The 23149-nt window shown below is 52.2% G+C and overlaps 1 protein-coding gene across 1 annotated transcript in view; it reads left to right on the top strand.

The window, feature by feature from the left end:
* TDRD9 (tudor domain containing 9) overlaps window positions 1-17797 on the top strand; it is a 79230-nt gene extending 61433 nt beyond the window's left edge. Inside the window, exon 32 of the mRNA XM_074364909.1 lies at window positions 634-17797. Coding sequence (XP_074221010.1) covers window positions 634-735 — 102 coding nt within the window. The 3' untranslated portion in view covers window positions 736-17797. The remainder of the gene's footprint in view (window positions 1-633) is intronic.
* Window positions 17798-23149: the final 5352 nt, after the last annotated feature.

Genomic DNA, 23149 nt, shown 5'->3' with positions numbered 1-23149 from the left:
CTAAGCTTTAACCCCAGAGTCAGAGACGTCTTTATAAACAAACCAGCTGGGGCACTAGTTCCTCGTCCCTTTGGCAGTGGAAGTGAGAAGGTGGCCCCGGAGAGTTTTCCCACCTGAGCCCAAGAGTCACTTGTGCCACAGGATGTCCCCCTCCATGTGCTCCACGACCACTTCCCTCCTGAGAGCCCCGAGGACCCGTCACTGGAACCAGCTCTGGCTGAGCTCTGCCCCGGCCGCTGGGGGCAATGCACAGACTCGGGTCTCCCGCAGACTTGGCAGAGGGGTTTGAAGCCAACGGTGGGACTGAATTTGAAAGCAGAATTCCAGCTGAGGTTGATGTGTTTAGAAAACATACATGCTTTCAGTGCGCCTGAAGCTCCTGTTCACATATACACAGGAAGGAGATTTCCGAGCCAAGATGACCATGTTATCAAAGGTGAATTAGCAGCTACAGAGTATTAACTGCTGGGAGAACAGAGAGGCATTCTGTAAATAGTCTTGGAAAACTGAAAGAGTACTTTCTGCTGTCTTATTTGTCTCTGTATATGTGTGTGTAGAATTTTATTTATTTTACGTTTTGTCTAGAAAAGCCCCTCTGCAGAGCCTGACTGGCCCTTTTCTCTGCCCCACTAGGTTGATCCGAAGCTGGTCATGGAGCAGACTGACAGGGCGAGCAGCAGAAGCAAGAACACCTTCCTATACCAGCTGCACAAACTCATTGTCCTCAGTACCTAGATGTGCTGCGGTGGTGTTCTAGCTCCTCCTGGGGACGCTCAGAGGCCGATAAAGGCTCCATCCACCACCTGCCTTCCTCTGATCTGAGTGTCATGGTCTGTCTGCTGCGTCTGAGAGGCCTTCTCTGTCCTGGCCCCTCTTCTCTTTGGCTGGTGGCCGGAGAGTGGTGTTTCTGTTCAGGTGGGAAGGATTGGAAAGCCTGGTCTTTTCTAGAAACAGAAAATCACTGTATTAAACATTTCGGGAAAAATTACTCTGAAAGAAGATTTTGTTTGGAAAAAGAGCTATATTTTGCAGTAAATTTCTTAAGGTAGCTAATGTCCGTGTAAGGTTCCATAGTGTGCTTGTATGTTCTATTTTGTTACAGTGACTTAAACCTGGGGTACAGGAAAAACTAGGGCTCCCAGTTTAGCCCAAGGGAAAAGCCCTGGTTTTTTTGTTTGTTTCTATTTTTCAAAAACCATGTTGCATTTTTCTGACTTTTTTCCCATGGGGGAAGATACCTAATTTTGGTTAAAACTACTTCATTTTTGTATGTTTTAGATTTTCACTTAAGTTTCAATTCTTGGTACACATTTTGGAAATTAGAGATTATCTGGCCACTAGTATATCTATGTTAAAACAATAAAAGCATGAGACTAAGTTTGTTTATGACAGAGGAGATTAAAGTATGTTTCATTCTAAAAATTTGGAATTGATAAAACTGATAAAGGAATGGAGACTTTTTTCTAAAAGAACTTTTGTCAGACAGCGTCTCACCGGAAGAGCAGTGCGGAGGGCGACAGCGGCAGGCAAGTGGAGGGACCGGGGCGGGTCCCTGGGCAGGTGGGGGCCTGCGAGGAGGCCGAAGAGCACGCGCCTGCGGTCCCCACGGGGGGACACGGCCGGAGCTCCCGGAGAGGACCGGGCAGCCGCCGGGTCTGGGGGCCGCTGTCCGCTGGGCAGGCCCGGTGCCGTGTGGGCTTCTGCGGGGCAGCCGGGTGGGGAAGCCGGCGATGCGTGTGCGTCCGTCCGACCTTATGTGCACCGACCTCCGCTCCCGTGTGCCCGCCTCGCTCGGCTGCTTCTCGGGGCAGCTCTGGGCAAAAGCGGTCCAGCGTAAGACAGGAGGCGGTGCCGCCAAGCCGGCAGCTCAGGCCCCCTGCTCAGCTTTAAGGTGAAGATCTCACCTGCCTTTTCAGACGGGCGTCTTGAGAAAAGAAGCAGGGTGTTTGGACCCTGCTGTCTGCTCTTTGCTCTGCGGGTGTGTGCACGGCGTGGGAGTGGCCGCGCGGGCTGATCTGAGCTCTCCGCTGGCTACTTCTTAGTCAGTTACGTGGATGGTTAAAAGTTAAATAGGACCAAATAGCACCCGAGGCTTGTTAAAAAAAAAAGAGACCCAGTTTTTAAATTTGTTTCTAACCCTCAAAGGAAACTGTTGTAACTCTTATTTTTTTCTGGAATCGCCTCCATCTTGCTAAGTATTTTGTTAAGTGAATTGTGCTTTTTCATGATTTGCGCTTCAGTCGCTAGTTGCCGCTCGGGTGGGTGACGGCTGCGCTCCTCACGCGCGCTCGTCGCGCGCCCGCGGTGCCGCCGCCGCAGCGGTGCTGCGGCCTCAGTCGGTCGCCGTCCTTCGTCACGCTGGCGTTGTAAACAGCGTTTTCTCCAAAAGCAGGTGTGTATCTGAGCGCATCTCCTTCCACACAACTTTAGCTCAGAGGGCAGTTGCCTTGCCTTTCACGTGGGTAATTCTCTAGCCACACTTCTCAAGAGGTGATTTATGTGCTTAGTAGTCACGTGTCCGTGGTACGACGAGGAGGCGCTAGAGGGGCGTGGCCAGTCGGCCTCCGCCCGCCCCGCCCACCGCCCAGCTCTCTGTGGGATTTCCCATCTGTCTTTGCTGTTGACCTCTGGTTTAATACCCCTGTGCTCTGAGAGTTCTGTTAAACGTGTTAAGGTGTGTTTTACGTCTCAGAATACAGTCCGTCGTGGTGAACGTTCTGTGTGAGCGCGAAAAGAATGTGTGCTCTGCTGCTGTTGGGTGAAGTGTTCTGTGAGGTGCCAGTTAAATCCAGTTGATTGACGGGGCCTTTACTGACTCTCCACTCGCAGGATCCTGCTGGTGGTGGGAGGACGTTGACGTCTCCAGCCATACATGTGACGAGTCTGTTTCTCCTAAGTCTTCTTAGTCTTGGTCACAGGGGTCTTGACACTGTTGTCGTTAGGCGCGTGCACGTTAAGCCTGGCTACGTCTTCTTGGAGGACTGATCTTTTTCATCGTCGAACGCGCTCCTTCATCCTAAATCGTCTTCTCCGTCTCAAGGCTCCGTGTCTGAAGTTAGCACGGCTGCTGCAGCTCTCTTCTGGTTTGTGTTAGGATGCTGTGTCCTTCTCCAGCCCTTTACTTTTTAAATTTGGGGAAACTCACGTCTCTTACCATTAACCATTTTAAAGTGTACAATTTAGGGTGTTGACTGTATTCACACCGTTTCTCCTTTCCACCTGTTTTCATTACCCAGAAAAATGCCCGATACCCGTTCACTAGTCACTCCTGTTGCCCCTTCCCCCACTTCCCGCTTACCCGTCCCCTCGTGCCTGCTCGCCTGCCTTCTGTCTCTAGGTTTGCCTACCCTGGGCACCTCACGAAGGAGGCTCACGCAGCGTGGGGCCTCTGCTTTGCTCGCTGAGCATAATGTGTGTTTGAGGTCTGTCCAGGCTGTAGTATGCATCGGTACTCTGCTCCTTCCGTGGCTGAATGATTTCCTGTTACTGGTGTACAGCAGGGCCGGTTTGCCTATTCATCCACTGATGGGCGTTTGAGTTGTTTCCACCTCTTGGCTGGTGTGGATAATGCTGCTGTGAACGCTCACATCCCGCTTTCAGTGTGGACGAGAGTCTTTATTTCTCTCGAGTGCACACCTCGGGCCAGCCTTGCGAGCCGGACAGTAGCTCTGTGTTTACCTTTATGGGGAGCCGCCAGACCGCTTCCCACCATTCTACATTCCCACCCGCGGTGTCTGGGGGCTCTCATCTCTCCACACCCTCACCAGCAAAGGGTACTTGTGTGTCACCAACCCCCCCCTTTTCTTAGAGTGATGCCATTGTGGTAGGTATGAAGTGGTATCTCCCCATGGTTTTCATTCTATTTCCTTAATGACCAGTGATGTTGAGCATCTTTCCACGTACTTGTTGGCCATTTGTGTGTCTTATATTCAAGTCCTCTGCCTGTTTCACAGTTGGTGGTTTTGCTTTTTGTTGTTGAGTTGTGGGAGCTCTTCGTGTATTCTGGATGTTGACGCCTCGTCAGATACGTGGTTTACAGGTGTTTTCTCCCACTCTGTAGGTGGTCTTTTAAAATTCTTGATGATGTCCTTTGATGCAAAAAGGGTTTTCTCCCACTCTGTAGGTGGTCTTTTAAAATTCTTGGTGATGTCCTTTGATGCAAAAAGGGTTTACTTTTGAGTAGGTTTAATTCAGCTATTTTTCATTTTGGTGTTAAATCAAAGACTCTATTGCCAAATCTGAGATCGTGAAGATTTACTCCTGTGTTCCCCTTTCCCAGTAGTTTTATAGTTTTAGCTCCAGTTGTTGATCCCTCCTGAGCTGAATCTTTATACCTGGAGTGAGGTCGAGGTCCAAGTTCAGCTCAACGGAGAACAGAACGCACAGGTAAGTCAGGACTTTACTACCAACCTTACAGAAGTTAGACGTGTTGTAAGATTTATTGCTGTGAACAGTTCTACACCAACAGACTAGGTAGTCTAGGTGAGATAGACAAGTTTCTAGAAACACTCAAGAAGAAGCAGAAAATCTCAGCAGACCATCACAAGGAGAGACCGCGTAGGTTAGAACCTCCCAACAAAGAAAAGTCCAGGAACATGTGGCTCCGCTAGCAGACACCGTGCGAAACAGTCATGGGGGATTAGCACTCATCCTCCTGAAACTTCCCAAGGAGGAGGAGGAGGGAGCACTTCCTAACCTGTGAGGTCAGCGTTAGCTGGCTGCCTAAGCTAGACAGACAGCACCGGAAAACCACGGACCAGCCGCCCTCTTGAGTATAAACGCAGACATCCTCAAAAACAGCAGCACGGCGAATCAGACGGCACGCGGAAAGGTCACCCACTGTGATCCCCCGGGGGCCTGCCCTCAGCATGTGGCTGTCCCTCCAGGGTGACAGAGCCTGGGTCTGGCTTCGTGGCCCTGCCTGCACAGATCCTTCCCGCTGGGCGGTGCAGGGAGTGAGGGAAGCCCCTGCGCTGTCACCCTGTCACCGTTTGTGCCTCGTGGTTTGGCTTTCAGTTGTCGGTGGTGGTGATGTTAAACACGTGTGGTGAGCCTGTGGGGGGGGCAGGTACCTCAGCTTTCCTGACACTCAGGACTGTGGGCATAAAGAACTCAGACGTGTGCAGAACCTGGTGTTTTTGAGGCCAGATTCTTCCTGTTGTCTTGCCCTCCGGTGAACCCCGCCTGATGGGGACAGGCCCCTGGCTTTGTGCTTTTGTTCATGTTGTTTTGGTGAGGGACACGGGAGGCGGGCCGTCTCCTTGTTTTCAGCCCTGCTGAAGGGCACCTCACTTGACCTTGATATGGCCACCCTCTGGACTAGCCAGGAAGCGGACACGGCCTCGGTCATTGGTACTTTTTCTGACAGTATCTGTTATGAATTACAGCATGAAATGTAACGGGCTGGTAAGATGGATTCCAGGTAAAGAACTGAAGAGTCGTATCTGGTTGGTGACATTAGGGAAAAGGAAGCCAGGTAGGGATCGTCAGTCTTGAAGCCGTGTTCAGTGGCAGTTGTTACTGTCTAACAATGGATAGAACAGTCATCTTTATAAAATCTAATGTGTGGGAAAAATGGCTGCAGAAAAACCCCACAAGGACAGAAGCTCTGACTGATAAAACCGTAGCTAGAACCCACCACCCCAGATGTTCTCTGGAAGAGAGTTAACCCCAGTGGAAGATCTTTTAGGAGGAAAAAAAGAAAGAGGAGATTAAAAGAAAAAGAAAAAGAAACTCACTACATTGTTTAGAAAGTTGAACAGGGAATTATACAGACGTAGTGAAGTTCCTTCCAGAAAATGCTTCTCCCCTGAAAATCCATCCTTGCTGGCAAACGCCGACTAGCTTGTGCAGACTCAGACACACGTCGTCAAAGTGGTGTCCGGGGGCAGGGAGCCTTGTTGCTGAGGTCTCCTCCGTGTCTGGTTGCTGCCCCGCCCTGCTCTGTGACCCAGGTGCACATCACCTCAGCAGTGCCGCCTCCCCAGCTGGGGGGGCCTCCGGTCCAGCCTGCACGTGCCTCCCTGGCTGGGGGGGAGACTCCGGTCCAGCCTGCACGCGCCTCCCTGGCTGGGGGGGATCCTCCGGTCCAGCCTGCACGCGCCTCCCTGGCTGGGGGGGGCCTCTGGTCCAGCCTGCATGTGCCTCCCTGGCTGGGGGGGGGCCTCTGGTCCAGCCTGCATGTGCCTCCCTGGCTGGGGGGGGGCCTCTGGTCCAGCCTGCACGCATCTCCCTGGCTGGGGGGGCCTCTGGTCCAGCCTGCACGTGCCTCCCTGGCTGGGGGGGAGACTCCGGTCCAGCCTGCACGCGCCTCCCTGGCTGGGGGGGATCCTCCGGTCCAGCCTGCACGCGCCTCCCTGGCTGGGGGGGGCCTCTGGTCCAGCCTGCATGTGCCTCCCTGGCTGGGGGGGGGCCTCTGGTCCAGCCTGCATGTGCCTCCCTGGCTGGGGGGGAGCCTCTGGTCCAGCCTGCACGCATCTCCCTGGCTGGGGGGGCCTCTGGTCCAGCCTGCACGTGCCTCCCTGGCTGGGGGGGAGACTCCGGTCCAGCCTGCACGCGCCTCCCTGGCTGGGGGGGATCCTCCGGTCCAGCCTGCACGCGCCTCCCTGGCTGGGGGGGGCCTCTGGTCCAGCCTGCATGTGCCTCCCTGGCTGGGGGGGGGCCTCTGGTCCAGCCTGCATGTGCCTCCCTGGCTGGGGGGGAGCCTCTGGTCCAGCCTGCACGCATCTCCCTGGCTGGGGGGGCCTCTGGTCCAGCCTGCACGTGCCTCCCTGGCTGGGGGGGGGGCCTCCGGTCCAGCCTGCACGTGCCTCCTCCCTGACTGGGGGGGGGGGGCCTCTGGTCCAGCCTGCACACAGCCTGCAGTGGCTGCTGTGTCACTGCTTGGCCTTGCAGCCCGGGCCTGGGCCTGCAGGGCAGTTTCTCATCATTTCCTGAGCATGTTGTATACTTTGACATCCTCTCCTTACATGCACTGTTCTGCTTGGACTGAGTCCTGCCCCTGCTGGCCCCCCGGTGAAACCTCCTCTGTGCAGCCCACACAGGCGTCCTTTGGCCTGCAAAGCTATCTGTGAGTCTCTGGGCACAATTAAGTATCCCTTCCCCTGCGTCGCCCACATTTGCTTATGCTACCAGAATTAAACAGTTCATCTGTTTCACAAGCGTTTTGGGCTGCCTTGTGGGGATTTTGGTTAAATGACCGAGCCCTTACTAAGTGGTAAGCCTCCTACGAGGGGACTTTCCACGTTGTGTTACAGGTCTCTGAAGGGCAGAGTGTGTATTGTGTTAATTTCTGAATCTCACGACCTGACACCTATTTGATATTCACATACGGGTTTGAGGAGAACCCACAGTAGTTTGGGGAGGGATTACTTTTCTGTGGGGGAGGGCCTGCCCACGACTGTCCAGGGAGGAGAGGCTTAGACGGGCAGCCCCTGCATGGAGGGGCAGCACGTGCCCCTGCCGTTGCTCACAGCTGACGCCGTGGGGACTGGCAGCTGAACCATAGTGTCGGGGACTGGTGCCACTTAAAGGAATGAAAACTGGAAACCAGCAGCCAGTGTTCGCTTAGATTGCAGAGCAGCATTAGGGTGTCCGCGGTCCCTGTCATTAAGATGCGGTAAGCTCGGCAGGTGGAGTGACTGACCCAGCTTAGGCCGAGGTCCAGCTCTTTCTGCCAATGTGACGTGTACCTGTGTGTTGGGGTCCTTAGGACCACCTCCAGGCGTGGCGGTTCACCGGCAGGACTCGCGGGACTCGGGTGTGGTTGTCTCTCAGCCCAGATTTCCTGCGGTGAGAGGCTCCAAAGGGAAGAGGCATACAGGGCAATTCCAGGAGTCCTCCTCTGGTGAAGCCACACAGGTTGTGTTCAATTCGTCCAGCAACGAGCTGTGACAACTTGTGTGCGATGGTGTCTGCCAGGAAATTCCTTGGCGTCTCGGTGCACAGGGTTTGTGTCAGAGGCTGGTCACAGGGGCACCCTCTGCCCCACGTGTACCATGATTCCCATCTCTTGGCTCAGCATACACCTCGAGTGTTTCCGCAGACAGTTCAGGCACAGTGAGCCATCCTAGCAGTCAGGACGGCGGGGACCCTCCCAAAATCTCAGCTCCCAGATGCTCCTGGGTGCCGGGTGATGCCAGCCTTGCAGGCACTTCCTGAGGAGCCCCGCGTCGGGCCTGCTGTGTGGGCTCCTGCTCCACAGCCTGTCTGCATATCACAAGATGCTTGGGGAAGGCTTCTGGGTGCAGGCTAGAGATCCAGAGTCATTAGCTTATCTCCATGGCAGTAAGAGCCTAGAAAACGTTCTGTGTGCGTGGTGAGAAAATAAACACGTTTCAGAGTAAAGGTGTAGGACCTATACCCATATGAAGAAGACAGATCTTACTGAAAGACACAAAACCCAAGCAGGTGGAAGCATGTGTGGGAGGCTCTATACCGTGAAAGGTGTCGTTGATATGCAGATACGGTGCAGCTCCAGCAGGAGTCCCAGTGAGGTGTCTTGTTGGAATTGGATAAAATTACCTTAAGATGTTTGTGGATGAAAAAATGCCTGAGGATTGACTCCTATTCGCGGGGCAGGGGAGCCTTGCCTAGACTGGGAAACCAGGGGCCGCTCAGGAAGGCAGAGGCAGACGTGGTCAATGTGGGAGAACGTACGGCCAGAGATGCCATGACCCGGCCGCTGTTGGTTGGAAAATGCTTGTGATGTAGATGACAGAGGGCTAATGCATACTGTACAAAAGCCTTCTAAAACTTTCCAGGAAAGAACAGCAGTCAAACAGAAACACAGGACAACTGTATGGATGGGAGGCCCAAATCCTAATGGCCAAGAAACGTGGAAGTGCTCAAGCTCTTAATGGTAACGGGCTAGAAGCCAGGGCGCTTCACCCCACACGCTGGCGGCAAGGCTCTGGAAAGTGCCGTGTCGTTTGTTGCTGGTGGGAGGTGGAGGAAAACAGTAGTTACAGTTGCTGGTAGGTTATGAAGTGTTTTAGCTTCTTTGGGAATCAATCTGGCAGCACCCATGAGCGTTGAAAGTAGGCCTCTCCTGTCGCTTTGGTAAGTTGGAACAGCCACATGCACGGCGCGAGGCGGAGCAGCAGAAGCAGTGAGCTCCCATGGAGGGGAGCCAGGGAGGTGTGGCGTGGACGTGGGGTAGAGTGTGCTCTGTGCCAAGACCGAGTTCGGGGTCACAGCCATTACCTGAAGGGGTTTCCACGAGGAAGGGCACGTGGGAGCAGAAAGATGCAGAAATGCACAGGGTGTCATTTGGAAGTAAGCAGCTGAAACCCCCACTTTACAGGTACACATGTGTGCTGGTACATGTCTGGGTGGGGTTGAGAGCACAGAGGAATGTGGAAGGACAGGTTCTAGAGAAGGACCTCCAGAAGTCACCTGGGATGGGAGGTGTGGGAGGGCCCTTTTCATTCAGCTTTCTTCCTGCTGCTTTCCTAGAACTCAGACCTGATGACGGGAGCTTCAGCAGCCATCTTCAGCCCTGAGGCAACCTTGATGGTGGAAGCCACCCACAGACAGTGGCAGAACCTGGTTCCTGTCACCCACGGAGCCATCCCACTGGCCCTACCTGGACCGCCCTCCTCTAGACTTTTTTTACCTGAGAGGGAGGTGAACTTTTTAAAGCCTCCATTGTTTTTGGTCTGTGTTACAAGCAGCCAAGCATAGTTCCTGTTTGATATAGTACGTACTTTAAAAAAAAAAAAGCTTGAAAATTAAAAGAATACACATTCAGTCAACAAAGTGCTCAGTTACACGAGGAGTAGTGACACTCATGGCGGACCATGCACATGGCTTGGTCCTGGATGAAGTGTGGTTGTGCGTATTTTTTTGGACCTGCCTGAATTCCACATAACTCTTGACCCCTTGCCTCCCACTCTGAAAAGCCCAGGCTTCCTTTTAAGAGCACGGACTCCAGGTCATCGGAACTCAAGGGAGTAAATACTAAGCAGCTTGTCTCTCCAGCCTGAAGTTACCCTCTGCATTCAGGAACACGAAGGATGGGTCCGACCCGGGCCCTGCTGCGCGGACACCAGGAGCCAGGAGGGTGAGGTGGTCCACCAGTGGGCAGGTGCCACGGGAGCTCTGCCTGCAGACACGTTCCAGGACACCCCCTGGTCCTGCTTTTGTGCTGGAACGTGATCGCAGAACATTTAAGCTGAAGAGAGGGATGCTGTTACAACCTCAGAGGAGGGGTTCAGTGTTGGAAGCCGTTGAGCAAAGACTTAGAGGAGCCTCACGTTGGGCTGAGCTGTTTAAGCCCTGCAATTGGGGGGCGGCACATTTTCTACATTTATAATATTTTCTTGCTTAAATTGCATTTCATAATGAGCTACTTAGACGGTTCAGCAAACCCAGTCTCCTAGACTGAGACCCGTGGAGCCGCGGCGCTGCCACCTAGCCATTTCCCATGGGGTTGCAGGTTTTGCCCCCACTGCTGGCGGTCCTGATAGCAAAGCTTTGGAAGCTTTTCTAAATGCTAGCTTGCAAATGACTAATAGTAGGGAATACCTAATAAATGAAATAAAAAAGCTGAGAAATCATGATGAGAAAGCAGAACTCCCAACTTTATGGAAGCATTTTTATAAACATTGTGGAGAGTTATGTAGGTTTTATTGTTTGTATATTGTTGGTTATTTAGTTTTATTATAGAATAACTTGATTTTGGATTTTATAATGTGCAAAGATATTACTAACTTTTTGATGTTCTCTCCTTTTTTTCATATAGCTCTAAATAAGAGGTTATTTTTTAGGTGAGGTATAGCTTATACACTTGGAAGCATACAGGTCCGTGTCACAGCTCAGCGAGAGCCGGAGGATTCACGCGGCCGCCCTGTGCTAAGGTAACAGACTGTTTCCATCCCCACGGGAAGCCCCCACGCACACGGCAGCGCTGGCTGCCCCCCTCACGGTGGGGGGGCCCCGGCCCCCGCGGCCCTGGTGCGGATGGAGCCCGCGGTGCCGGCGCTGGGGCGCGTGCATGCGTGCGAACTGGGAGCTGGTTCTCTGACTGTTCACTGTACAAACACACCAGTTGTTTATCCTCTCTCCTTCTGATGGGCACGTGGGTCGTTTTCACTTTGCGCCCATCATGAGTACAGTTGCCACGAACAAGTCTTCACAGACGTGTGTTTTCATCTCTCCCGGATGGAAGCCTCCGAGTGGTTGGGTCAGGGTCGCAGAGCAGAGGGTGGTTTAGCTCTGAACACCACCGGGTTTTCCGAAGTAGTGGCTGCTTCGCGTCTTCTCTTCCCGTGTTCTTTAGAATTCTGTTCACCCCTCTGAGGAGTTACTCGCCTTTTATTCATCATTTATCTTACATTTTACCCGTGTCTTCCTTTAGGAAGTATTTGTTCAAGTCTCGTGCCCATTCAGTGGGGCTTGTTTGTGTGTTTACTGTTGAGTTGCAGGAGTTCTTTATTTAGGATTTAAGTTCTTTGTCAGATACATGTTTCAGAAACATTTTACCCAGATCTTTCCTTGTGTGTTCGTTTTATTGTGCTAAAACCAAACAAAAATTACCATCTTAACCATTGAAAGATGTTAAGTGTATTTATATTATTGTGAAACAGATCCCCAGAACTTTCTCATCTTGCAAATCTGAACCTCTGTCCGCATTGAACACCACCTCCCTTTCCTCCTACCCCAGCCCCTGGCACCTCCTGCTCTAAGTGTGTCTGCTTTAGAGACCTCGTGTAAGTAGGCTAACACAGCATTTAACTTTTCGTGACTGACTGACCTCGTTTAGCATAACATTCTCGTGGCTCATCCATGTTGCAGCATGTGCAGAATTCCCCTCCTTTTCAAGGCTGAGTAATAGTCCGCTGTGTGGACAGGCCACGTTATCCTGCCATCCACCCGTGGGCACGTGGGGTGCGTGCACCTCGTGGCTGCTGTGAATAGTGCTGCTGTGAGCATGGCTGCAGGTACGTCCTCAGGATGCGGTTCCTGGTCCTCGTGCATGTGCACCAGAGGGGGGGTTGGCGGGCCGCCTGCTGGCTCTATTTGTATTTTTTGAGGGAACTCCATACTGCTTCCCATGGTGACTGCTCCTTTAACACCCCACCCTGCGTGCACAGGCTTTCAGTTTGTCTGCATCCTCGCCAGCACTTGTTGTTTTCTGTTTGCTTGGTCACTGTCATCCACTGGATGTGAGTTGGTCTCTCCCTGCAGTTACGATTTGCACTCCTCTGATGATCCGCGATGCTGAGCACCTTTTCATGTGTGCATGGGTCATTTGTATATAATCTAGAGAAACGTCTCTCCAGGTCCTTTGTTCATTTCTTAATTGAGTTACATGATTTTTGCTGAGCTGCAGGGAGCCGTTATACATTCTGGATATTAGCCCTTATCATGATTTGCAAATATTTCCTTTGATTCTGTAGGTTGCTTTTTCCCTCTGTTGGTTGCATCATTTGATGCACGAAAGTTTTTAAGTCTGATGTAGTCCCGTTTGTCTCTTTTTTCTTCTGTTGTCTGTGCTTTTGATGTCACAGCCAAGGACTCACCGCCAAGTCTAGGGTCACAAAGCTTCCCCCGAGGTTTTCTCCTAGGGGTTTTGTCGTTTCAGGTCTTACATTTAGGTCTTTAATCCGTTTTGAGTTATTTTTTATATGTGGTCTATTCATTTTTTTTAAGTGTCTTTAGATGAACAGTAGTTTGAGCTTTTGATGTTTATCAGTGTAAAATTTTTATTTTATGGTTAGTTCCTTAAGTTTCCTGAGAAATCTTTGTTGAAAACCAAGTCACAAAGAAGTTCTTCTGTTTTTTTCTAGAAACTTTATAGTTTTAAAAAGCCTTTTATACTTGAGTTTGCTACCGTATCAGATTAACTTCCGAGTTGGTGAGGTAAGGGTGAGGATTTTTGCTCCATGCGCCGATCTGGTTCAGCTAGTCGGAGCTTCCCGCCATGGGGGGCGCGGGGGTAGTGGTGCGGGGAGGCACCACTGGTTTCCACTCAGGGATGACAGATGTTCCCATCCAGCTGGTCAGGGCCTTCAGCTGCCAGTCTTGTCCTCTCTGGAGACTGTTTGTTTGTTTGTTTTGCTGAAAATGTGCTATGCCACCCAAGTTCACACTTTCCTCCAGCAGAAACGTGTGTCCAGTGACCCATCCCGGCCCCGGGCTGGCTGAGGTCTCCTGGGACTGGACCCCAGACAGGCAGAGACCCAGCTGACCCCGCTCACGGTCAACATCAGCTCCCTGGGACTGAGGCTCTGGCTCTGGGTCTGGTTGCTCCACACCACCCCGTGGAACAAGGGGCTGTGTTCCAGCCTCAGGACGTGGCCGCACTGGTGCACCTGCAGGGGAGCTGGGCCTGTAGGGGAGGGGGGACATCAGCTTAATATTCCCAAAGCCCTTTGTCACACGTGCGGCACAGTCTTGGTGTGCGAAACGTACTTCTGGTCTCTTTCGGGTTCCTCCGCCAGATCCTGGAGTGGGGGCAGCCCCCCCGCTCCCCCAGCAAGCAGCTCTCGGGCCCCAGCAGGGTGTCTGAGAGCTCACCTCAGCCCCCACAGGTTAGGGTTCAGCCCCCCAAGGCCGTCTCCTGCCCCTCAGCTTCAGACCCCAGCTGCAAACCAAGGCTGTCACCTGCACCTCTGACTCGCTGTCTGTAACTCAGAGGCTCCACGACCCCCTCAGGTTCAGCTCATTTCCTAAAGCGGCTCACAGAACTCAGGGGAACGTCTCAGTCGCAGATACCAGGCTATGACAAAAGGACTGGGAAACCTCACTAAAACGCGGTGAGGGGGCCAGGAAGGGGCCCTCTCAGTAGTGCCCTCCCGGTCGGCAGAGCCTGCTTTGGACCTCTGGGGGCAAGTGCCTGAGTTCTGGCGGCAGGAGGCCTAGGCGCCTCCCTCCTGGTGGGCGAGCCCCGGGTCTCAGCGTCTGCGCCCACCAGTGAGCCTGGGAGAAGCGGGGGGACGTGGACGGGGTACGTGGGGCAACAGTGTCCGGGAGGATTCTCGAGTTGCCCTGAGCTAAGGGGACCCTTTGGGCTCCACCACACTCAGCTCAGACTGGCCCCTTTGCCAAAGATGCTCTCACTCTTGTCCCCGGCCCCTATCCCCCGAGCCCCTCCCCAGCCCCATCGGGTCGGATTCTGAGGCTGCCTCTCCCTGTGCCCCAGGCGCACCCCGTTCCTGCTCTGTTCTCCAGCTTCCTGTCAAGGAAAAACGAGAATCAATAGTCAATCTAAGAAAAAAGTGTGAAATTTTATTCAAGCCAGTCTGAGGATTATAACCCAAGAGGCAGTCTTTCAGAAAACAGTGAGGACTCTTCTGCCCATTAGAGGCCAAAGCGCAGTTACCTAAGTTTTTGAGGAAACGGTGATGATACAGGAAAAAAGTGCGGGACGAGCGGAGGGCCGTGTCCCAGGTCCTGGCTGGTCTCTGGGGTGCGCCCCGCCGAGGTGGGTCCTTGGCTTCACGCGGGAAGAGTCTGAGCGAGCCACGGTTACTCAGACACGCGCCAGAGACAGCGCGGCCTGTCACTCGGAGGGAGCGCGGCGTGAGGGGGGTGGGCGCTGGTTTTCCTGGGCTCAGGCACCGCCTCTGCTAACAGGTGGGAGCTTATTCCAGCCACTTTGGGGAAAGGTTAGGAACTGGGCCACGGCCCACCTTGTGACCTTTTATGGTCAGCCTTGGACCCGTTCTGCGCCTATGGGAGTGTCACTGGCCATGCTAATAATTACAGTGAGCATATAATGAAGGTCAAGGTCTGCTGGAAGTCAAATCTCCCGCCATCTTGGGCTTCAAGCCTACGGGAGTTAGATTTTCCACCATCTTGGTGCTAATTGCTGTGTCATTCCTTGAATGGCCGTGCCCTGCCCCCTTCCCTCCTGTCTCAGTGCCACATCAAAGTAACTTACTGATGGATTGCATAGTCCGCCCAGGGGAGTAGTGGTCATTGTGACCCCTTACAGGATTGAGAAGGGAGTGTTATCTCCTGAGGAATTACCTTGCTGGCACCAGGAGGAAACTTTTTTTGGCAAGCAGGCATTCCCTGCCTTCCAGGGGGACCTCGTTAACGTATAACACAGGTGCGCAAGCACACTGAAGGGGGTTTATTCCACCATTCCTCCCTGACAGCCCTCAGTTTCCACTCCAGCCGTTTGAAGTGGTGCCTGTTGCCTCCATACAGCTGCCACGGCCCCCACACGGTGTCCCCAGCCCCCACAGCTGCCCCTCGGCTGGGGGACCCTCTCCATGCCCCGGTTCTCTCAGCTGACGAACAGGAGCATCACTCTCTGCCTCGGGGTTGGAACCAGGGTGAATGCATGAGTATCTGTAAGCAGGGCGGGCGTGTGGAAGGGTGAGTGGCACAGGAGCTGGGGGACCCGTGGCCCCCCGGGCGCCTGCAGCGCTGGGCTGGGGACCTCATGCGGGATTGCCTGTGCTTTTCTTGGAGGGCTTATGAGGGGCTCCCTTCCCTTGACAACTGTCGTGTTCAGAACGTACAGGAAGGGCACATGTGTGGTGTGGGCCAGCGTGTGGTGTGCCCTCGCCTGTGGCTGCCGGTAGCTCTGTGCGGAGTCTTCACTTGCCTGTCTGGAGGGGACCGGCTTGTGGACTGCTGCTCCAGACCCGTGAGGCTCCCTCCCAGCCTCAGGGTGGAGGCGATGATCGGGGTACAGGAGCCTGACCCCGTGAATGGACTGAGTGTGGCGGGGGCAGGGGTTCCCCGCCTGCCCCTGGAAGGCCAGCAACCATGTTGATCCCTGGAACCCTGTCCACCGGCTCTCTCCTGGCTCTCCCCTAGCTTGTACCTGAGTGAGTGGTGTGATTGTTCCTGAACACTTTCCTTACAGGAACAGGTGGGCCTGGGCCGCATTTTGCCTGTGAGTCACAGTTTGCCAGCGCCTGGTCTGGACCCGGAGGGCACATTGGAGCGTGGATTCCCAGGGTCCACCCCAGAGTTTCTGAGTCCGGCAGTCTGGCAAGTTTGCGTTTCCAGGTTCCAGGTGAGGCTCCAGACCAGACCCATGCTTTGCGATCCTGCCCTAGAAGATGAGGAGGAAAAGGCAGTGGGCACGGGAGCCAGCGGGCAGGCTGTGGGCCGTGGGGACCACCCAGGGCACCCCTCCCCCTCTGTCCCTCTGTCTAGGGTGGGGCCGGGCCTCCTATTTGCACGCAGGAAGTGGCTCTAGCAAGGGTGAACATGGGGAGAGAGAGAGAGAAGAGGGTCCTCGGGATCCCCGGGGGTCCAAGAAACAACTTCCTCTGAACAGCTTGAGAAATAAAACATGAAGGCTTGGGGAGGGGGATGTGAAGGGGGGGGCGGTGGCCTTGGTCTGCCCAGGTCCTCCTGACTCACCTCCTGGTCTTAGTGCCACTGGTGAGGCCTGCCCAGTGGAGGAGCCCTGGGGGTCCTGGAACAGCTCCCAGTCCTGGGAGAGGGTCAGGGTTGGGACGGGTCCTAGTCCTGAGGGAGAAGGTTGGGGACAGCTCCCTGCTCCCAGGAGGGGAGAGAGGATTGGGGGCCACAGAGTCAAGGAGCCCAGTCCATGTGGGAGAAGCCGGTGCCTCCAGCCGGGGGCAGAGTGGGCACTGAAGCAGCCCTCCAGTGGGGCATTTGTCCCCTCCGCTCCTCAGCTGGGGATCAGGTTGCTCATTCATGGGCATCCCCCACCCCCACACTCGAGCCCTGGTGCTGGCCCGCCGACCCCTGGCTTCTTCCCTTCCTGGCCTCATGGCTTCAGGCCGGGCCTCGAACTCCACTTCCACTCCTAGGCACCTGGTTGTTGCCATGAAATCACCCCTGTGCTCTTGACTCCAGAACACAGCTATTTCCTCAGCGCCGTCCAGGTGGCATCTCAGACACGATGCACCCAGCACCTGCCACCTCACCTGGCCCCACACTGTCTCCACTTGGTAAAGAGCATCTCATCAGAGGTGCTGCTCTGGCCCACACTTGAGTCACCCTGACTCTTCCCTTTGCTTTGTGCCCCAAGCTTCAAAGTGCATCCGCAGTATGAGCACCTCTCACTTCCTCCGCAGCCGCTGTCGCTCTCCTGCCGGACCTGCAGCAGCTCTCCTGACCCCTCTCGTCTGCCTCTCTCACAGCAGAGTTTGAGGCATACCAGCCCAGCCCTCTGGGCGCTGGCAGTCACATTTAGGCTTAAATCCAGTGCCCTGACCTGGCCCCATAGCCCCTTAGCCAGCATCCCTTCTGTCCAACGGCTCGTCTTGCCCTCCTGGGCATTGTCCAGACTCCCCAAGCTCGTTCCTTCCGGGGCCCTGGCACCTGCCCAGGGTGCTTGCTCCCTGCTTAGGCTCTGCTTGAACACCAGCCCTTCAGAGAGACTGTCCTTTGCCACCCTGCTGGAAATAGCCCATCTGTCTCCACTCGCTGTTGTTCCTCACAGAACTTGTCACTCACCACCTGACACCGGAGAAGGGTTGTCTGTGGCTGCCCCTCCCCAGCAGAAGGTAAGGAGACTGGGGGCCGGGTCCCTGGGGCCTAGAGAAGCGCCCGGCACAGAGCAGGCACGTGTGCTCGTGTGGCATAAATGGTGCAGTAAGAGAACTTTTAGATGTAGGAAGCTGTAAGCGAAAATACAACTGAAGCAGGACAGAGAAGGCTGGCAGAACGGCTGAGCTGCCTCAAGACAGCTGGCGTCTGCAAGGGGCGCTGAGTCTACACCCTGGGGGAGAAGCCACTGCTGAGATACCACCAGCGAAGGCCTGCTTGGGGCCCACACGCGGCTTCCTGGGACTTGCGGTAGCTGGTGGGTTGTTAGGGAATGGCTTCCCGAGAGTGAAACGTGGCTCATGCAGGCGGAGAAGGAGCGCGTGTGAAAGAGCTCACTCACCCTTGGGGAGGGCCAGGCAGGCGTTAGGGCCACTCGGGGAGCAGCCCCACGACAGACACACTTAGGAGGCTGGGGGGTGGGCAGTGATGTGAACTGCGAACAGGCAAAACCGGGCTCTCCAGGGAGGGGCTGAACTGTGTCTCCCCTGAGTTCACGGTGAAGCCCGGACCGCCAGCACCTCAGAATGTGACTGCACTTGGAGGTGGGACCTTGCACAAGGAGATTAGGTTCAAACAAGGCCCCTGGTGGGTCCTGATCCAATCTGACTGGTGTTGCTAGAAGATGAGGAAGTTCACAAAAAGAGACAAGCGAAGAGACGCGCGAGCACAGAGGGGCGGCCCCGGAAGAAGCCCTCGCTGCCCACAGCTCCCTGCGCGGCTCCGGCCCCCAAGCCGTGCCTCTGCTGTTCAGGCCCCGGGCTGCAGTACTCCTGTCAGACTAGTAGCGCACCCCCGGGCAGGTTCACTTGCTTGTGTGTAGACAAGAAGCACTTTTGCATTGTTGTCGGTTATCAAAATAACTTCTGTTGATGAAAATAAATTAATAGTCAATCTAAGAAAGAATGGAAAATTTTATTTGAGCCACCCTGAGGATTATAATCTGGGAGACAGTCTTTCATAAAGCTCAGAGGACTGTTCCACACAGTGGAGGTCAAAGCACAATTATAGTGGTTTTTTTTTGAGACAAGGTGTTATATGTCGAATAAAGTATTGACAGTTTAACAACCCAGATCTGCACACTCAGAGTAAGCAACGGGCCACTGTGACCCCCTACAAGACTGAGAAGGAAGGGCTGTCTCCTAAGAAGCTATCAGGTGCTGGGTCGTCCTGCCCTGTTACAAGATAAAGAAGGAATGTTAAGTACTCAGGAGGGCTGGCTCACGCCCACGCACCCCGCACCCCACACACTGAAGAGGAGGGAGGAGACCTGAAGAGGCAGAGGAAGATTTCATGTTAAAATTTTTTCTTGTCTTGCTATAAAATTTTATTTCATCAGTTTCCCCTTTGACTGTTAATCTTTTGATGGAGAGCATTAGGTGGTCAAGTATTTGGTCCCTCGATGGCAGGGCGGCTGCCCCCCTGCCCTGGGTCTTCCACGTCCCTCGATGTTAGGTGTTAACAGCCCGGTTCTCTGCTTCCCTTTAGAGGGTTGTATGAGCACGATGTCTGGCAAGGACTGATGGTGATTCCGTGTTGTCCAATAGGACTTACGCCACTTTTACTTTGCATGTGCGCTGTGCATGTTCATTAATTTATGGAGAAATATAGATGCGATCAGCAGTTTCAAGTTGTTTAGAGATCATCTTAATAGGAGTAGGTGATACACAGCATTGAAGGCAAGAAACTATCACTTTATGTGTTATACAAACTAACCAAAATTGACAATAGGCGTAACAGTGTTATTGGTAAAGGTGTAAGCCAAGAAGCTCCTGAACCAAACCATTTTCCTGGTATTTCCCCTAAACTGGGAGAGGACCATTCAGAGCTGAGTTACGTTAGAAGACTCATCAGCTATAAAGCCCAACGTTCAGTGCATGCATCACGGCATGTGTCCCCCCAGGAGGCATTTAGAACACCGAGGGCCGTGAGGTCCTATGGGACCATTTTTCTCATTGTGGAGACTTCCAAACTGAACAAGCTAATGGCTTGATGCCTGTCATTCAGAGCTTGCTGAGTGAATTTTTTAAAAGCCTCTATATGGTTAATGACATCTATTTCACGTGAAGGAACAAATACCACAGCCAAATGGTCATACCTTTGGAAAACTGATCAAACCCAGTGTGCTTGCATTAAAGACAGATTGGCGGGGGCTGTTTCCAAAACTGCCTGTAGGTGACCCTGAGCCCACAGGAGAAATACATTTGGTTCATAAAGCAAAAGTGTGAACAATTATCAAAGTAATGAGTACACAAGCTTGGTCCGGCAGCTCGGGTCAGCCACTGTCCTGCCCTGGTCTGGTGGTGCTGGTCTCAGTGCGCTGAGGCTGGGTGTCAGAAACAGGAGTTGCCGCTCATTCAGGAGAGGAGGCCTGGAGTGGGCTCTTCCACTCTGATGCAGAGTCCTTCCTCTGATGCCTTTTCCATTACGCACGATCGCCTGGCGGCTAGTCGTGAGACATCTGACCTCCACCCAAAGACAGATACTGTGATAAACTTCAGAAGCAAACTGACAATGTCCTTTTAATATACTTCAATTAAACTTTGCAATGATATAACAGCAACAAGGAGCCATCTGGGAGGTTGTTCTAAAGCAGTAAATACAAAAAACAAAAACAAACCCCCTAAAGACAAGTTAATGCTCACTGAAAATTTTTTTCTATCTAAAATTACACCCATTTCTACTAGATAGCCAAATTAGGCTAATTAACTTGCAAAAATAAGACTGGTTTCAGTAAAATGGGCCTGATTACTTACGTAAATGTAACTGATCATACGGGGTCTTACAAGTTGGCCGTGTTGGAACTTTTTACAAAGAATCTCAAATTGAACTTTTAAAAGGCCTCTTAAGGCCGGAAAATCCACAGCAACGGCGTGCTGCCAGATTCTGTCTGGGACACATGCACGTTCGGGTAGGTTCCTCTCTCCTGGCGATCCTCCAGATATTTTTCTTGAGATATTTGCACCTGTCAGGAGGTAGCCTGCCTTACTCACCTGGCAAGCTTAAGAGTTTACAGTTTCTGGAGGGATCAGGTAGAGAGAAAAGATAAAATGTTTTAGTTCTGCTTACAAAGGTGTAATTTATGGTAAGTAGTAATTAGCTTGAGGGGGAAGGGTCTCCTTATATCTGGAAAACACAGATTAAAAGCCAGTGATATTTCAGACAAAAACCCCCCAAACTGTAACCACGTTCATCAGTTTACTCAGTCATATGAGACCAATGCTTGATCTTCTTTTCAGTTCTATGAAGCCAGCAGGCTTTCCATTAGAATTCTTTACTTTCTTACCCAGTTCAGCAGTGCGATTTGAAAGTGATCAGAAGTCTGTACTTGTCGCAAAGTCCTGTCTATGAATCTTCTTGAAGATCCAGCATTTTTGCAAAAGCTTCTGAGTAAAACAGTATCTGAATAAATGACAGAAGACTTTAAAAGGCATTGTTCAGGATCTGATTGCAGTGCAACTGACAGAGAAACTTGGTCACTGTCGTGATGTACGACATTTTAAGGTAATAACTAGAATTATGACTGATAATATTTTACCAGGAGATAAAAGAGATTTTTAAGAGTTCCAAATAATTTCTAGAATATCTATATGAATAAAATTTACCTATACAATATAACCTAAGACGGTTAATCACTTACTTAACAATGTTTCCCTTAAGCCTAATTAGTCTAACATGTTTCTTTGATAAGGAGAGGACATCCCCTTGAGGTGCTCCGGGGCCTTTGGGAGACCTCACAGTTAGAGGTCAAACAGACTTCAGTTAGAATTTGATCTTTGGGAAGTTTGTCGAAAATGTCAAAAAGGTTTTAAAAGACATTTGGTGGAAAAGGAACATAGGTCTCTAGAAACAATACTTAATCACTTAACCAGATGACAATAAAAGATTTCAAAGGCAGATACAGAAGGTTAAAATAGATTAATTATAAGTTAAACTTTACAATCTGTTATCAAAAGTAGATTAATAGTCTAAGAAAACTTTCTTCTCTTAACAGAGAGAGAGAAAATCGTACTCCAGTTTTGCACCAGCTTATTTTTAATAACAAAATTCATTTACTCAGTTAAATTCAATCTAAGTTATATTTAATTTACTTAAACGTTTTTTCATATCAAGTTATTTTTCTTGCTGACAAATTTTGCAACAGAAACAACACCTTCTTTGACTTTTGGTAAATAAACTGAGGTACCGTGAGACTGTCGTGCTTGGTGCTGATGACCCTGGAGACACGTCTGTATTAAGCAAAACAACGAGCTTAAGTTTGTCTTCATTCATTAAAAATTAATCCCAGGTCACATGATCCTGAAAATCATTTGAATTTGTTTCTTTTATATTTCTGAGTATTTGTATAATCGCTTAATTCCCTTTAAGCCAATTAAATACAGCTCTTTTACAAATTAATTTTGGCAGTGCCACACATCTACAACACATACACGTATATGGATACACTCAACAGACAGAGATGCCAGAATTCCAAGAATCAGGTACACTAATACAAAACCCATCGGTTACATATTTTATAATAACTATAAATGGAATATAACCTTTGAAAATTGTGAATCACTATGTTGTTCACCTGTAACTTATATATTGTACATCAACTATACTTCAATTAAAAAGTAGTTACCAAAAAAACTCATCAGTTACAAAAGAGGTTGGATTCAAATTGGGTTTCTGGCAGACAGAACAAATCCTGGTCACCTGTTTAGACAGCTGAACCCTTTCTACCCTTTTTACTAATATATGTGGAGAAGACATTTAGGATTTGTGTCTGTCCTTGGCAAGCCAATTCCAAACTACCTATTCACCCCATTTGTTTTTTCTTGGGATAAGAGTTACCTTTCTGAAGTTTGCATTTTAGAAAGAAGGCCTAGAGCAGCATTCCTGGAGACGTCCAGGCGGAATGTTCGCATCTCAAAGGCAAGGGAGAGAAGAGCCTGGGAGGGCGTCTTCCCCTCAAAGCCAGAATGTTTTCATTATACTTGTCCCGCCATAATACAGGAATTTTACTTCATCACTTCCAGGGGATCAAACTCAGGTTCAGGAAGGGCTCTTTCCGGAGAGGATGCAGTTTTCCACCAAACTGTCATGGTCCCCACCCAGTAGTCAGGGTGTAGAGGGCTTTGATGGGCGGCCCCAGGGAGGGAGGTACAGACTCTGAACCCTCCCAAGATGAAGCCTGCAGTCTCTTCCTCTTGGCACCCTCCATCCTAGGTTCGCCTCCCCGCCGCAGCCTCTCCTGGGACGTAAGTGGGTGGGCTTTAGCCCTGGAAGGGGTCCCCTCCAGCCCTTCTGGATGGTGTGAGTGGTCAGGCAGGGGTCTCTGCCGCCGGCTATCCTGAGGCGTGGACACCGAGGGCAAGTCAAGATGCTGGGTTTGCTCGAGCGCTAGGAGCCATGGGGACTGTCTGGGCGGGGAGGGCCACCGCCGCTCCGCGTTGGGGGCCCTCTGTCACTGCCGGTGAGGCATGTGGCCTTTGGGGCTCAAGTCACAGCTACGCAAACACCCCCGGGACCACTGCACAGCGTCGGAAATCGGATCGCCAGGGGCGGCGCAGGACCTGTCCCCTGCCCCCGCCCCCACCCCGCTCCCACCCTCGACGGCCCCGACCCTCTGGCGAGTGTCCGCCCCCAGGCGGGTCCCTCTAAGCCCTCGCAGGCCCCG

The sequence above is a fragment of the Camelus bactrianus genome, chromosome 6 (assembly GCF_048773025.1).
Source record: "Camelus bactrianus isolate YW-2024 breed Bactrian camel chromosome 6, ASM4877302v1, whole genome shotgun sequence".
Taxonomy (NCBI): domain Eukaryota; kingdom Metazoa; phylum Chordata; class Mammalia; order Artiodactyla; family Camelidae; genus Camelus; species Camelus bactrianus.
This window is presented reverse-complemented; position numbering and strand designations above follow the sequence as displayed.